We start from the raw sequence: 16,706 nt of genomic DNA on the forward strand, positions 1-16,706 counted from the left end.
GTGACGACATGCGCGTGGGGGGGTCTGTGTGACGTCACCTGTGGGCGAGCGCTCGTATTGAAAAGCCCCTTAATGGGCGTTTCTTTATGCACAAAATACTCTGCAGATGCCGGGTCAAAGCTACACGCACAACACGCTGGCGGATCTCAGCAGGTCAGGCAGCATCCGTGGAAACGGACAGTCAACGTTTCCGGCCGAGACCCTTCGTCAGGACTGAAGAGAGAGGGGCAGGTGGGGGAGGGTGGGAATAGGGAATAGCATTTTTGCATGTGTCAGGGTGCGAAGAGGTTCAGTGGAGGCAGACTGTCTATTGACATCTTCTATAAGCCCACTGACTCTCATAACTACCTCGACTATACCTCTTCCCACCCTGGCATATGCAAAAATGCTATTCCCAATTCCCAGTTCCTCCATCCTCGCTGCATCAGCTCCCAGGATGAGGCTTTCCATTCCAGGAAATCTCAAATGTCCTCTTTCTTTAAGGATCGTGGTTTCTCTTCTGCTGTCATCAATGATGCCCTCACCCACATCTCCTCCATTTCCCGCACTTTGGACATCACCCAATCCTCCAGCCACCACAACAGGGACAGAGTTCCCCTTGTCCTCACCTATCACCCCACCAGCCTCCGGACCCAGCACGTCATCCTCTGCAACTTCCGCCAACTTCAACAGGGCCCCACCATGAAGCACATCTTTCCCTCTCCACCCCTGTCCGCAGGGATCGTTCCATCCGCAACTCCCTGGTCCCTCCCCACGGATCTTCCACCCGGCACTGATCCCTGCAAATGGAAGTGCTACACCTGTCCATATACCTCCTCTCTCACCATGATTCAGGGCCCCAAAAGTCCTTCCAGGTAAGGAAACATTTTACCTGTGAGTCTGTTGGGGTCATCTATTGCATCTGGTGCTCCTGGTGCGGTCTCCTCTACATCGGTGAAACCTGACGCAGATTGGGGGACAGCTTCATTGAGCACCTGTGCTCTGCTCCCGGTTGCCACCCACTTCAACTCTGCTTCCCATTCCCATTTGGATATGTCCATACATGGCGTCCTCTACTGCCATGATGAGGCCAAACTCAGGTTGGAGGAGCAACACCTCATATACCATCTGGGTAGTCTCCAGCCCCTTGGTATGAACACTGAAATCTCCAACTTCTGGTAATTCCCTCCCCCTCCCCAGTTTCACTCTGCCCCCTCCTCCAGCTGCCTATCACCTCCCTCATGGTTCCACCTCCTCCTACTACCCATTGTGCTTCCCCCTATTCCTTCTTCACCTTTCCTGCCTATCCCCTCCCCGCTTCCCCCTCCCCCACACCTTGATCCTTCCCCTTACTGGTTTTTCATCTGGCACCTACTAGCCTTCTCCTTCCCACCCTCCCCCCACCTTCTCTATAGGGTCCCTGCCTCCTCCCTCTTCAGTCCTGACGAAGGGTTCCGGCCCGAAATGTTGACTGATCCGTTTCCACAGATGCTGCCCGACCTGCTGAGGGTTTCAGACCCGTCGGCTACCCTCACCTGGTTTAGCCGGCTTGTCGAAGCCGTTGCCCGGGGTGTGGCCGCTGTCGCATGCAAACAGCTATGGGGAGCCACAGGTGAGAGCTGAGTACCAGGTGGGGACCAAAGGTGGACTAACCACCCTGAAAAGGACGCGACATGTTCCCCCACCAGAGGTGCTACCCCTCCCTGACACCCCATATACCCCCTCAGGTACTTACTGTCTCTATCACACTCACGATGTAGAGAGGCCACTCGGCCCATCTGGTCCCTGCCCATGTTTCTGTTGCATATCAGTATATGAAAATCTATCCCTGCCTCTCTCCTCTCACTCTCCCTGTGATGACAGGTTGTAACTAGTCGCCACTCCGTGGGATAGGAGATTTCCCTAGAATTTTATAGAATCATAGAAATCTACAGCCCATTACAGACCCTTTGGCCCACAATGTTGTGTCGACTATGTAACTTACTCTAGCAACTGCATAGAATTACCCTACTGCACAGCCCTCTATTTTCCTAATCTCCATGTACCTCTAAGAGTGCCTTAAAAGACCCTATTGCATCCGCCTCTACCACTAACGCTGGCAGTGTATTCCACACACACACCACTCTTTGTTTAAAAAACTTAGCTCTGACATCTCCTTTGTACCTACTTCCAGGCAGCTTAAACCTATTCCCCTTCGTGTTAGCCGTTTCAGCCCTGGGAAAAAGCCTCTGGCTATACAAACGACCAATTTCTCTCATCATTCTATATACCTGCATGAATTTCCTGCATGCTTCTCTCCAGGCTGAATAAGACGATGGTTTTGTGGTTTTGACATCCTTCAGGGCTTTCGATGAAGTTGGTTAAACTCCTTCCCTGCTCTTTTCAACGTTCAGTGTCATTTTCACTCATTTCAAAGGACTGTGCCTCAGACAGCTGGGTTGTTGCAACGCGCCTCTAAAATCTGACAGCGGACTGGCGAGTGAATCTTTGATGGAGCAGAGTCAGAAACCAAAGAGCTATCAGCCTGAGTCAGGGCTTTGGGGCTCCAGAGAGAGATGGGACCTAGAGTTTACAAGAAGGAGAAGGAAGAGGAATCAGACATAGAAACATAGAAAATAGGTGCAGGAGTAGGCCATTCGGCCCTTCGAGCCTGCATCACCATTCAGTGTGATCATGGCTGATCATCCAACTCAGGACCCTGTACCAGCCTTCCCTCCATACCCCCTGATCCCTTTGGCCACAAGGGCAGGATGTGGCTACAAATGAAAGATCAGAAACATTTTGAAATGGTTTGATTGGGAAAAGTATGGTTAATTTCTGCAAATTACTGGTGGGAATCAACAGGTCAGGCAACAAATGTGGAGAGGAATAAATAGACAACGTTTAGACCAAGCCCCTATAGCATACCGAGACTGTGTACTCCTCCGCTTAGTTGCTGCCTGAACTGCAGAGTTCCTCCAGCATTTTGTGTGTGTGTGTGTTGCTGTACTATATTTCCAGCAACTGCAGAATCTCTTGTGTTTTATATCTACATTTGTAAGAAGATTGTACTTTGGCATTAGATACACATTCATATTGAGTATATTTTTTTGGGAGCTGCTTTCTGCGTTAAAACAGCTGCTAAATTTTCTATACAAACAAAAAAAAACTGAGGTATGGACATGGAACTAGTCCTGGCAGAAACTTTTAATGAGACCGTGATTACCCATAAATCCCTGCGTTAGAAATTTCGCCGTCGCAGAAGCACCGATTAAATGCGCAGGCGTCAGGGTTGTGACGTAGACGAATATCACGCATGCGGCGTTAGAGGTAAGAGCCGAAAGATTCGCCGGGGCTAAGGGGCAGGGGTGGGACGGTTTCAACACCGACTTCGGGAGAATTGCTGTCAGCTCCGGACACCGTCAGCCGCAATCCCGGGACAGTCCTGTTCTCTTCCCTCTCTCTCAGCCCCACCATCCGTACACGGGCCCCGGGGAGCTTCCGGCTGATGAGGGAATGGGAACCGATGGATCTCTCAGACAGAGCTGAGCTCCAGCTGTCTAAATGCAAGGATCGGGAACTCGGAGAAAGGGAACAAAATCTTTTACATCAGCAGGTGAGAAAATCACCTTTGTTCTGCCTCCAAAAACAAACAAGAGAAAATCTGCAGATGTTGAAAATCCAAGCAGCACACACAAATGCCGGAGGAACTCAGCAATCAGTAGTCTTTTCCATAGATGCTGCCTGGCCTGCTGAGTTCCTCCAGCGCAGGGGCATAGTTTCAAGGTGCTTGGAAATGGTTACCGAGGGGATGTCAGGAGTCAGTTTTTTTTTACACCGAGAGTAAAAGATTTAGAGTGAAAAGATTGCAAAGGAAAAAAATCAATCCTCTGCAAGATCAGAATGGTAGTCCATATGAGGAGACAAAATAGATGCTGAAGATTCTTTTTGCATCCGTATTTACTCAGTAGATGGACACAGATTCTATAGAAGTGAGGCAAAGCAGCATCAACTTCATGGACCCTGTACGGATTACAGAGGTGGAGGTGTTTGCTGTCTTAAGGCAAATTAGCATGGATAAATCCCCAGGGCCTGACAAGTTGTTCCCTGGGACTTTGTGGAAGACAAGTGCAGAAATTGTCGGGGCCCAAGCACAGATATTTAAATAATCCTTAGTGACAGGTGAGGTACTGGAGGATTGGAGGACAGCCAATGTTGTTCCGCTGTTCAAGAAAGGCTCTAAAAATAAAGTATGAAATTGTACATTGGTGAGCTTGACATCAGTAGTGGGAAAGTTATTGGAACGTATGTGCAGGAACTGGATATATACTGTAAGTATTTGGATAGGTGTGGACTGATTAAGGATAGGCAGCATAGCTTTGTGCATGGTAGGTCATGTCTAACCAATTTTATAGTGTCTCTCGAGGAAGTTATCAGGAAAGTGGATGAAGGCATGGCAGTGGATGTTGTCTACATGGGCTTTAGCAAGGCACTTGACAAAGTCTCATATGGGAGGTTGGACAAGAAGGCTTAGTAAGTCTGGGTTCAAGATCAGATAGTAAATTCGATGAGACATTGGCTTTGGGAGAACCAGAGTGTGGTAGCAGAGGCCTGTGACTAGTGGTGTGCCATTGGGATCAGTGCTGGATCTGTTGTTTGTGATCTATGTCAGTAATCTGGATGATAGTGTGGTTAACTGGATCAGCAAATTTGTGGCTGACACCAAGATTGGTGGTGTAGTCGTCAGCGACGAAGAGTATCATGACTTGCAGTGCGATCTGGACCCGCTGGGAAAATGGTTTGAGAAATGGAAAATGGAATTCAATGCAGACAAGTGTGAGTTGTTGCACTTTGGTATGACCTACCAAGGAATGTCTTTCACAGTGACTGGTCGGGCATGGAGGAGTGTTGTAGAAGAAAGGATCCTGGGAATACAAGTCCTTAATTCACTGAAAGTGGTATCACAGTTAGATAGAGATGGAAAGAAAGATTTCAGCCCATTGGCCTTCATGAACCAAAGTACTGACAACAATAGATGGATGGTATGTTGACTTGTACAAGACATTGGTGAGGCCTAATTTGGAATATTGTGTGCAGTTTTGGTCACCTACCTGCAGGAAAGTTATAAAAGAGGTTCAGAGAGTTCAGAGAAAATTCACAAGGATGTTGCCAGGTCTGGAGGACTTGGTTTATAAAGAAAGATTGAACAGGTTAGGACTTTATTCCTTGGAATGTAGGAGATTGAGGGGAGATTTGATTGTGATGGAGGTAAATGCAAGCTGGCTTTCTCCACTGAGATTGGGTGGGACTACAACCAGAGGCCATGGGTTAAGGGTGAAAGGTGAAACATTAAGGGGAACATGAGGGGAAACCTCTTCACACAGGCCGTCATCCAGGTGTGGAATGAGCAGCCAGCACAAGTGGTGCATGTGAGCTCAATTTCAACATTTAAGAGGTTTGTACAGGTACCTGGATGGTAGAAGTATGGGTATGGGCAGTTTAAATAGTTCAGCACAAACTAGATGGCCCAAAGGGCCTGTTTCTGTGTTGTACTTTTCTACAAGAACCTGAAATAATACAAACATTCGCTGTAAGTCCTTTTAACAGCTGTGCGGACCGACCATTCATCTCAGCAGGAATTTTTTATATGGCGTTAAAACTGTGACACTTTAAGTTAATAATACATAAAAGAAAATCCCAGCTGCACGTCAAGAAAGACTATTTGTGTGATACCATTTTAGTTACTGTGGGGCCAGGCACCTATGCAGCTCAGCAGGATCAGGGAATAATACCAATGAAGAGAGTCAAACTGAGGCAAGGCACAAATTGGAGATGGCAGAAATGCCCCATTCTTATAGAGACAGGAAAAGCATCAGGTAATTGATGGTAATTCTAGATGCCAGCACTGTGCCCAGTTAGAAGATAATTTCTCTATTCAAACTTGGGTTGAACTTCACTGTAACAGTGATACCAGATCAAACCTTGGCAACTCAAGTGATCTCATCTGAAATGTTGTCCTACACCCACTGATGGATTTTGTAAATCTTTTTACAGGTTAAAAATGACAAGGAGTTTGTCTATGGGAATTCAAACACAACACACCAGTTTTGTTGTCTCTGTCTAGATATTTAAGAAGTGGAGCAAGGGATTCAATGAACCATTCTTCCTGCTCAGACTGTAGGGAGGGATTCACTCAGTCATTTGACCAACCAACATGCCTGTTATTTTACACCAGGGAGAGGCCGTTCACCTCCTCAGACTGTGGGAATGGTTTCACTCGGTCATCTCAATTGAAGGTACATCAGCGAGTTCACACTGGGCAAGGCCATTCATCTGTTCTGTGTGTGAGAAAGGATTCAGCTGGTCATCCCACCTGTGGACATACCAGTCAGAGGCTGGTCATTGCTGAATTTCTGGCAAAGGATTCACTCGGTCATCTGACATAATGGCTCACCTGCGAGTTCACACTGGGGAGAAGCCATTCACCTGCTCAGACTGTGGGAAGGGATTCACTTTTTCATCTAGCCTAATGGCACACCAGCGAGTTCACATCGGGGAGCGGCCATTCACCTGCTCGGACTGTGGGAAGGGATTCACTTTGTCATCTCAACTACTGACACACCATCGAGATCACACTGGGGAAAAGCTGTTCACCTGCTCACTTTGTGAGAAGAGATTCACTCACTCTTCCACTCTACAGAGACACCATCGAGTTCACACTGGGGAGAAGCCATTCACCTGCTCCGTCTGTGGGATGAGATTCACTGATTCATCCACCCTACAGAGTCACCAGCGAGTTCACACTGGGGAGAAGCCGTTCACCTGCTCAGTCTGTGGGAAGGGATTCACTCAGTCATCCAACCTGCAGTGTCATCAGCGAGTTCACACTGGGGAAAAGCCGTTCACCTGCTCAGACTGTGGGAAGGCATTCACTTTTTCATCTAGCCTAATGGCTCACCAGCGAGTTCACACCGGGGAGCGGCCGTTCACCTGCTCAGACTGTGGGAAAGGATTCACTTTGTCATCTCAACTACTGACACACCAGCGAGTTCACACTGGAGATAAGCTGTTCACCTGCTCAGTCTGTGAGAAGAGATTCACTCACTCTTCCACCCTGCAGAGACACCATCGAGTTCACACTGGGGAGAAGCCATTCTCCTGCTCAGTCTGTGGGAAGGGATTCGCTCAGTCATCCAACCTGCAGAGTCATCAGCGAGTTCACACTGGGGAGAAGCCGTTCACCTGCTCAGACTGTGGGAAGAGATTCACTCAGTCATCTGACCTAATGGCTCACCAGCGAGTTCACACCGGGGAGCGGCCGTTCACCTGCTTGGACTGTGGGAAGGGATTCACTTTGTCATCTCACCTACTGAAACACCATCGAGTTCACACTGGGGAGAAGCCGTTCACCTGCTCAGTCTGTGAGAAGAGATTCACTCACTCTTCCACCCTACAGAGACACCAGCGAGTTCACACTGGGGAGAAGCCGTTCACCTGCTCAGTCTGTGGGAAAGGATTCACTCAGTCAGCCAACCTGCAGAGTCATCAACGAGTTCACACTCGGGAGAAGCCATTCATCTGCTCAGTCTGTGAGAAGGGATTCACTCACTCTTCCACCCTACACAGACACAATCGAGTTCACACTGGGGAGAAGCCGTTCACCTGCTCAGTCTGTGGGAAAGGATTCACTTGGTCATCCCAACTACTGGCACACCAGTCAGTTCACAGTGGGGAGTGGCCGTTGTTATGAATCCCTTGGTTTAGTTTGCTGTTTACATTCATTATAAGAGAGAGAGAGAGAGATTAAGAAGGCTAATTAGTCTGACTTGCAACTTGTTTACATCGCTCGCAGCTTGTTTAGTTTTAACCGAGGACAGAGACACACAGAGTCAGATGGAGACAAAGGAGTAAAAATGGAAGGATCAAAAGAAGGGAACTCGTGGCCAAGGGTCACTGTTTGGAACTTCCCTATGCCCACAAGGGTGGGTTAATTATCGATTCAGTGGACATCGAATGTGTGGTTGTTACCTCGTTTGATCCATAGGAGTGGATCTGATTTGGGGTATTCTGTGAAGACCACTTATGTGTTAACCCTTGCCTGTGTGTGGTCTGGTAATTCACTTGAAGACGATACCCCTTGTGACAAGTCACTTTCGGTGATAATTCGTATGTGCGTTTTGAACAAGGACGGATAAAATCTGCAGCGACTGTTCTCTCGTTTTACCACCGTAGAACCTGTGGAATTTGACATAATTGCCTTTTCTCGACATTTACCCTGGATTACAAATATCTCTCTCTCATCACCTATTCCATGGATGAACTGAACTTTCATACTTCACCATCTCAAGACTCTAAGCCTTGTTTCCCCAGAGCTCAATATTTTGTGAGTTATATTTAAACTCATATACACACATAATACTGTTCACTTTTGTTTATCTTGCTTAAGTTACTATATTATAAGTAGATACTCGTAAAGACAGTGGTTTTAACATCAAAAGCAGAGTCTGGGTGTAGTCTATTGCTGCTGGTTCGTTTCTAAAGCATTATAGTTCATAACAAAATTTGGGCGTGTGTCGGGGATATGAACAAATTTGGGGGCGTATTGATTGATTAATTATTGATTTCATTGGGGAAATCCTTTTTGATTTACTTGAGTGTGGAAAATTAGCAGCAATGGATGTTGATAGATTTCTGGAAGTGCCAACCTCTGAGGCATTAGAGGACGCCAGAAGGATTGAGTTGTTGAGTATTGCTAAAAGGTTAAAATTTGCTAAGGTGAAATCAACAACGAGGAGGGCAAAGTTGCAGAGGATAATAGCTGAGCATTATGTATCTGAGGGTGTGTTTAAAGTGGAGGAGTTGGAGGTGTTTCCTGAAAGTAAACTTAGTAAGCTTGAGCTCCCGTACAAGTTAGAAACATTAAAGATGGAGGCTGCGGAAAGGCAGAGGCAGTTTGAGGCTAGAGAGGCAGATAAACAGAGGGAGGAAGCAGAGGATGTTTGAGCTGGAAAAGATAGAGAGATTGCAGCAAAGGGATCTGGCGTTAGACTCTGGTGATAAGTTTGAGGCCAGTCGGGAAGTTATATTGGTACCTCCATTTGACGAGGCAGAAGTTGATAAATACTTTCAGCATTTTGAGAAGGTTGCTCAGAGTTTAAAGTGGCCAAAAGAGGCTTGGCCTATTCTCTCACGAAGTGTAATTAAGGGGAAGGCTCAGCAAGCTTATTCTACTTTGACAGTTGATGAAGCAGCTGATTATGACATTGTGAAACAGGCTGTGCTCAAAGCTTACGAGTTGGTCCCAGAAGCATACAGGCAAAATTTAGAAATTTGAGGAAATGTGTGAACCAGACTTATATGGAATTTGGTTATGAGAAGTTTGAGTGTTTTGACCGCTGGTGCGCATCTAAAAATGTAAAGGATGATTTGAACAGCTTGAAAGAGTTGGTTTTAACTGAAGAATTCAAAAGGTGCATCCCTGATGACATAAAGATGTATTTAGATGAAAAGGATGCTGCCACTTTGCAGGAGTCTGCTAGATTAGCAGATGAGTTTGCTTTAACTCATAAGGTTAAGTTTACCCCAAATAAGAGCTTCCAAAAGAGTAGCAGGGATAACCAGGGTAAACCAGAAATTAACGCTGGAACTAGTGACAAGGTAAGGATGAAGGGAAGCAGTTGAAGGAGAAATATTCTGGTCTTACTTGTTACTATTGTAAGAAAGCTGGTCATATGATGGCTGATTGCTCTGTTCTGAAGAAGAAAAAGGAAAAGGAGGCAGTCCCAAATGCCTGTGATCTGTATGTTGAAGCACCTATAAACCCACTGGGTTCTGAACATTCTGTTGAGGCTCAGTTAAGGACTGAGAGGTCTGACCAAGTGAAGAAGGTATTCGATCATTTTATGTCAGATGGGTTTGTAATACTAGTGAAAATTCTTTGAGATACTGGGGCTTCTCAGTCACTTATATTAGACAACCTTCTCAAGTTTGGTGCTGAGACTGACATTGGTGAGGTAAATCTTATTGAAGGCATTGGGGGCGGCATAGTTTCTGTGCCATTGCACAGGGTAACTTTGCAGTCAGGGTTGGTTTTGGGACCTGCTAAGATCATATTATGCTCCAGTTTATTGGTGGAAGATGTCACTTTGCTGTTAGGGAATGACCTGGCAGATGGTAAAGTTGTTCCTGCAGTGCAGTTGACAACTAAGCCAACCACTGACAACCCACAGATGGATTTTAACATTTATCCTTCCTGCGCCGTAACTCGAAGTATGGCTAAAATGTTTGCCAACGCAGACGGTTCTGTATCATGATTCTGATACCCATGATAGCCAAAATCAGGATTCAGGTTATGATGACTTGTCAGGGACTTTTCTACCTTCATTGTTTCAACAGGATTCAGGTAGTAAGTCTGATGAGAAAGACTTATCCCTGCCTAGGAAGGAGTTTATAGCAGATTAGAACCGAGATTCTGAGATTGAAGCTTTAAAAGAAACAGCTCTGTCAGATGATGAGTTTAAGAAAGTGCCAGTAGGGTATTATCTCAAGGATGGAGTGTTAATGAGAAAGTGGAGGCCACCTCTTATACCTGTGAGTGAGAAATGGGCAATTGTTCACCAAGTTGTTGTTCCTAAAGTTTATAGGACTGAAATTTTAACTTTGGCCAACAGTATGCTCTTAGGTGGCCATTTTGGAGTAAATAAAACTGTAAACAGGACTATGAAAGAATTTCACTGGCCTAATTTGAGGAAAGATGTTGTGACCTTTTGCAGAACCTGTCACACTTGTCAAGTTGGGTGTAAACCTAATCAGGTCACCCCAGTGGCCCCACCCTGGCCTGTACCTGCATTCGGTGAAACCTTTTCATAAGTTATAGTGGATTGTGTTGGCCCATTGCCAAAGACTAAAACTGGCCATCACTATTTGCCAGACATCCCACCTCTCTCGGGAGTTCCGGGAGTCTCCCGCATATCGATAGTGGCTCCCTGATGTCCGCAAATAATATACAATATCCGGGAAATCGATTCTTAGAGAGGGAGAGGGAGAGGGGAGAAAAAGAAAGAAAAAAAATTAATGAACCTTGCTTGATCTCTCTTTGTGCTAGGTAGACCTATCAGTTTTCTCTGTGGGCAGGCTTTACAGTCGACCTCTCTCTTTCTCTCTTCCATAGTCCATCAGCTCAGTTACTGCCGTCTGTAATGATGCTGAAATAATCTGGAATCTGTCGGTGATGAAGAACAAAAGCCTGGCGAAGAAATTCCCAAGGCTGGCGGTGACAACCTGACGACGTGAGGCTGTCCTATATGGCGGGGCGCATTGGCGTCTTAGAGGGGATAACAGCAGGGTTTAAATTAGAGCAAAATTCCAAAATCATCCGCTAAGACATCTTTAAAAACACACTTGCAGCAAGCAAATTCTTCGGTGTTTTTTTCCTGAAATATTTCCACTTACAGGTACAGCGAAGCCCGCGATGGGCTGGGTTTAAACGCAGCCGTTTTCAGAAGAAAAAACGATTTTAATAAATACCCGGCCCCCACCGAGGTCTCGATCGTCATTAGGACAGCAAACTGTTTACCTGTGCTGCACACTTCATATGCATTTTGAATTACACTTTATTAAATAATATGGTAATATGTTGTTTTATTTGGCATGTGTGATATATGTATTGTGGTTACATCGTGGTCCGGACAGAGGTTGTTTCGTTTCTGGACAATCAGCCAGATGACAATAAACTTGAAGATACAGAACTTCTAAATCACTCATTTAAAATCCCCCATTTTGATGTAAAAAAGTGAGTTCTGATCCCGACTATTCCAGGGTGGGTGGGTGTGTGTGTGTGAGATATACATGTGTGATCGGATGTTGTCTGAGCGCACACTTGTAATAAGGATACACCGTATGCTTTTATTTCTTTTAGGGACCACAACATATGAGGGAGGCTAAGTGCAGGGAAGGCTGCTCAAGTATTTCACAGTTCTTTACAGCAGAAAACCAAAGTCTGACAGAGAAGGTCACTAGAGCTGAGGTGTACTTTACACCTTTCATCGTTGAGCATAACCTGCCATTCCAGGTGTGTAAGCACGCAGGCAAGCTATTTAGGAAAATGTTTCCTGACTCAGAAATGGCAAAAAAACTATGCCTGCTCATTAACCAAGAAAGCAGCTGTTGTGAACATGGCACATTAATACAGAATTCAGAAGTCAGCTGTCTGACAAAACACTTGTGAATCTGATGTCTTGCAAAATTAACAAATTCATTGACACAGACTGCTATGAGGTTGAGACTTCCCTGAAATGAGGTTTTGCAGGGTGGGATGTCTGATTTGCTAACCATTATGTGTACTGCATCCAGATTCCCAGAGGCAATACCTTTCAGGAATATTAAAGCTCAAGCTGTGGCAAGGGGTCTTACCAAGTTTTTTACTTTACTTGGTTTGCCTAAAGAAATCCAGTCTGATCAAGGAAGTAATTTTACATCTGGATTATTCCAGCAGGAACTGAGATCTAAACAAATTACATCGTCTGTGTACATCCGGAATCACAAGGTGCTTTTAAAAGATTCCATTCTACCCTCAAAACAATGATTAAGACATAAAGTGTTGAAAATGGAAAAAACTGGAATGAAAGAATACATTTGCTTTTGTTCGCAGTAAGAGAGTCGGTACAGGAATCACTGGGCTTTTGTCCATTTGAACTTGTATTTGGTCATAGAGTGAGGGGACCTTTGACCTTGTTAAAGGAACAGTGGATTGATGGGTTTGTACATGTTAACTTGTTAGACTATGTTTTGATGTTCAAAAATAAACTCGCCTGTTGTCTAGCGAGGCAAAACTTAAAGATTTCTCAAAACGAAATGAAGTGTTGGTTTGATAAGTGGGCTTGTGAAAGAAAATACCAGGTGGGGGATAAGGTGCTTGCCTTATTTTCAGTGTTGATGAATCCACTTCAGGCGAAATTCAATGGACCGTATGAAATAGTCTCTCAAATTACTGATGTGAATTATGTTATTAAAACACCCGACCGATGTAAACTAACACAGGTGGTACACATAAATATGATAAAGCCTTATTTTGACAAGCAGGCACCATCTGTGAGTGTTGTTGTCAAAACATATGAATCTGGCACCCTGAGAATGAAACAATTGACTCGACTGAGACTTTTCACAAGCCAAACATGGTCCCAATTAGGCTGATGAACTTGGTTGTTCTAGAAAACATTGATAACAAGTTGGCTCATCTGCAGCCAAAGCAACAACAAGAGCTGAAGGAATTAATTCTGAAGTTTAAAGATTTATTTCCTGACGTTCCCAGGCAAACCACGGTCGCAGTACATGACGTCAATATTGGTCAAGCCAAAATGATTAAATAACACCCATATTGCATGAACGCAGAAAAGTGCAAATTGAGCGCTCGTGTAAATTCAATGAGCATCAAAGAAATTATTCCATCATAGAGAAAGAGTTGTTGTCACTCATCTTGGCTTTGCAGCATTTTGATGTCTATGTTTGCCCTGCACAGAAACAACTTGTGGTTTATACTGATCATAATCCATTAGTGTTTTTGAGTAAGGTACAGGACAAAAACAGAAGATTGTTAAACTGGGGTCTGATTTTGCAAGAATATGATATTGTGATAACTCATCTAAAAGGCACGGACAATATCATTGCCGATTGTCTTTCCAGATGCTAAGCCTGCAGTTTTAATAGTGAAGTAGAATCTGGTATTTGTATATGCTTCTGCAATGTGTTATATGATAACCATACATGTATTGTTTTACATACTGTAGTTTGCAGTTAAAATATTGCTCTTTTTTGGGGGGAAGTGTTACGAATCCCTAGGTTTCGGTTGCTGTGGACTGTCATTTTAAGAGACTGCTTCAGTGAGGTGGGGAAAACAATGCTGTCAGCCGCTGACTTTCTCAGCTCATTTTTGATTTTTATAGAGAGAGAGCTCAAGGAGGTGGGACTGTCTGACCTGTTGCTTATTTACATTACTCGCAGATTGTTTAGTTTTAGGTGAGGACAGAGACAGGGAAGCTAGTGGCCAAGGGTCACTGTTTGGAACTCTCCGATGCTCACAAGGGTGGGTTTCTTATTGATCCAGTGCACATCGAATGTGTGGCTGTCATCTTGTATAATCCATAGCAATGGATTTTGTTTGAGGTATCCTGTGGAGACCACTTATGTGTTAACACTTGCCTGGGTATGCGGTGTGCTGATTCACTTGAAGATGATATCCCTGTGATGAGTCACTTTCGGTGATAATTCGTATGTGGATTTGGAACGACGACAGATAAAATCTACAGCAACTGTTATCTCGTTTTACCACCATGGAACCTATGGAATTTGATGTAATTGCCTTCTCTCTACATTTACCCTGGATTACAAATATCTCTCTCCCATCCCTTATCCCGTGGATGAACTGAACTTTCATACTTTACCACCTCAAGACTCTAAATCTTGTTCTCCCTGCCCCCCACATCCCCCAAGCTCAATAGTTTGGGAGTTATATTTAAACACTTATGTACACATAACACGGTTAACTTTTGTTTATGTTCCTTAAGTTACTATATTATAAGTAGATACTAATAAAGATAGTGGTTTGTAACAACAAAACCAGACTCCAGGTGTAGTCTATTGCTGCTCGTTTGTTCCTGAAGTGCTACGGTTCACAACAGTCCTCTATTTTGCTTTTACTTTGGCTCTGACTTCACTTGTCAGCCATGGTAGTATCTTTCCCTTTGAAAATTTCCTCTTATTTGTAATCTATCTGTCTTGCACTTCCCTTATTTATCGCAGAAACTCCAGCCATTGCTGCTCTGCTGACTTTCCTGCAAATGTCCCTTTCTAGTCAACTTTGGCCAGTTCCCCTGTCATGCTATTGTAATTTCCTTCATTCCACTGAAATAATGACACGTTGGAATTTAGCTTCTCCTAAAATTTCAAAGTGATCTCGATCGTATTGTGATCACTGTTCCCTAGGGGTTCCTTAACCTGAAACTCTCTTATCACCTCCAGATCAATGCACAACACCCAATCCAGCACAGCCGATCCCCTAGTGGGCTCGACGACAAGCTGCTGTAAAAAGCCATCCTTCAGACATTCTACAAATTCTCTCTTTTGAGGTCCAGTAGGTAAAATTCCCAACGATTATCATGACATTACCCTTCTGACACACCTTTTCTATCCCCTGCTGTAATTTGGCATCCACGTCCCGGCTGCTGTTTGGAGGCCTGTATAAAACTGCCATTAGGGTATTTTTACCCTTGCCATTTCTTAACTCTACCCATAGAGACTCTATACCTTCCGATCCTATGTCATCCCTTTCTGATGATTTAATATCATTTCTTATACACAGGGCTACACCACCCCACTGCCTACTAACTTATCTTTCTGAATGCACCGTATATCCTTGGGCGTTCAGCTCTCAATGGCAGCCATCGTTCAGTGAAGTTTCAGAAATGGCCACAACGTCATACTTGCCAATTTGTAGCTGAATTTCAAGATCGTCCATTTTATTTCTCATGCTACGTGCATTCAAATGCAACACTTTCAGTCCAGTATTTACTGTTTTAACTGCACCATGCCTCTATTGCTCTGTAACTCATCCCACTGGCTGTGATTAAGCCTCATCTCCTACCTGTCCTTTCTATCATCTCTATTGCACGCTATCTCTGATTTATTTCTGTCTTCCCCTTCCTCAGTCCTATCACTCCGGATCCCATCCCCCTGTCAAATTAGTTTAAACCCTCCTTAACAGCTCCATTAAAGATCCCTGCTAGGATTTTGGACCGCTTTGGGTTCAGCTGTAATCCGTTCTTTTTGTACAGTCCGTATCTCCCCGAAGATGCCCCAGGGATCCAGGAACCCGAAACCCTGCCCCCTACACCAGTCTCTCAGTCACGCAATAATATGCCTGATCATGCTATTCTTGCACTCGTTAGCATGTGGCACAGGCAGCAATACTGACATTACTACCCTGGAGGTCCTGCTTTTCAGCTGCCTACTTAACTCCTGGATTCTGTCTTCAGGACCTCCTCTCTTTTTCTACCTATGTCATTGGTACCGACATGTACCAAGACTTCTGGCTGCTCGCCCTCTCCCTTCAGAATACTCTGCACCCGATCCGGGACATCCCGTACCCTGGCACCTGGGATGCAACACACCATGTGGGTATCTCTATCAGGCTGACAGAACCTCCTGTCTGGTCCCCTCACTATGAGATCCCCTATGACTACCACATTCCTGATCTTCCTCTTTCCCTTCTACTCCACGGAACCAGGCTCAGTGCTAGAGACCAGATCACCATGGTCGTCCTCTGTCAGGTCACCCCCCTCAATAGCAACCAAAATGAGATAACAATTACTGAGGGAGATGGCCACAGGGGTGCTCTCTACGATCTGAGCTCTTCCCAGCCCTTCCCTGACACTTATCTAACACCTGCAGCCTCGGGGTGACTAACTCCTTGTAGCTCCTATCTATCTCCTGCTCACGTTCCATTATAAGCTGCAGGTCATCAAGCCGCAGCTCCAGATCCCTAACACGGTCTCTCAGAAGCTGCACCTTGGTGCACCTGGCACAGATATGGCCATCTGGGAGACTGGAAGATTCCCAGGATTCCCACATCTGACACCCAGAGCAAAGTACTAACCCTACAGACATGCTATGGTAATGTTGATATGCTCAGTAAACATGTTCACTGATTAATCGCCAGGAGGAGGGAACGAGATGTGAGATGTCCAAATCTGTTG

At 45.0% G+C, this 16,706-nt stretch overlaps 1 protein-coding gene across 3 annotated transcripts; it reads left to right on the forward strand.

Moving 5' to 3' along the window:
* The first annotated feature begins 3,398 nt into the window (after window positions 1–3,398).
* On the forward strand, window positions 3,399–14,533 carry LOC134342122 (zinc finger protein 229-like). Of its 3 annotated transcripts, none has more exons than XR_010016949.1 (3): window positions 3,399–3,574; window positions 6,013–8,341; window positions 11,129–14,533. XR_010016949.1 is itself a non-coding variant. In XM_063040074.1 (2 exons), the coding sequence occupies exon 2, from the start codon at window positions 6,404–6,406 to the stop codon at window positions 7,706–7,708; it is 1,305 nt and encodes a 434-aa protein (XP_062896144.1). In that variant the 5' UTR covers window positions 3,399–3,574; window positions 6,013–6,403; the 3' UTR covers window positions 7,709–14,533. The 3 variants fall into 3 exon arrangements, 1 of the variants encoding a protein (XP_062896144.1); XR_010016950.1 differs by having other exon boundaries at window positions 11,876–14,533; XM_063040074.1 differs by having other exon boundaries at window positions 6,013–14,533.
* Window positions 14,534–16,706: the final 2,173 nt, after the last annotated feature.

This window comes from Mobula hypostoma, unplaced genomic scaffold (assembly GCF_963921235.1).
Source record: "Mobula hypostoma unplaced genomic scaffold, sMobHyp1.1 scaffold_45, whole genome shotgun sequence".
NCBI classification, from domain to species: Eukaryota; Metazoa; Chordata; class Chondrichthyes; order Myliobatiformes; family Myliobatidae; genus Mobula; species Mobula hypostoma.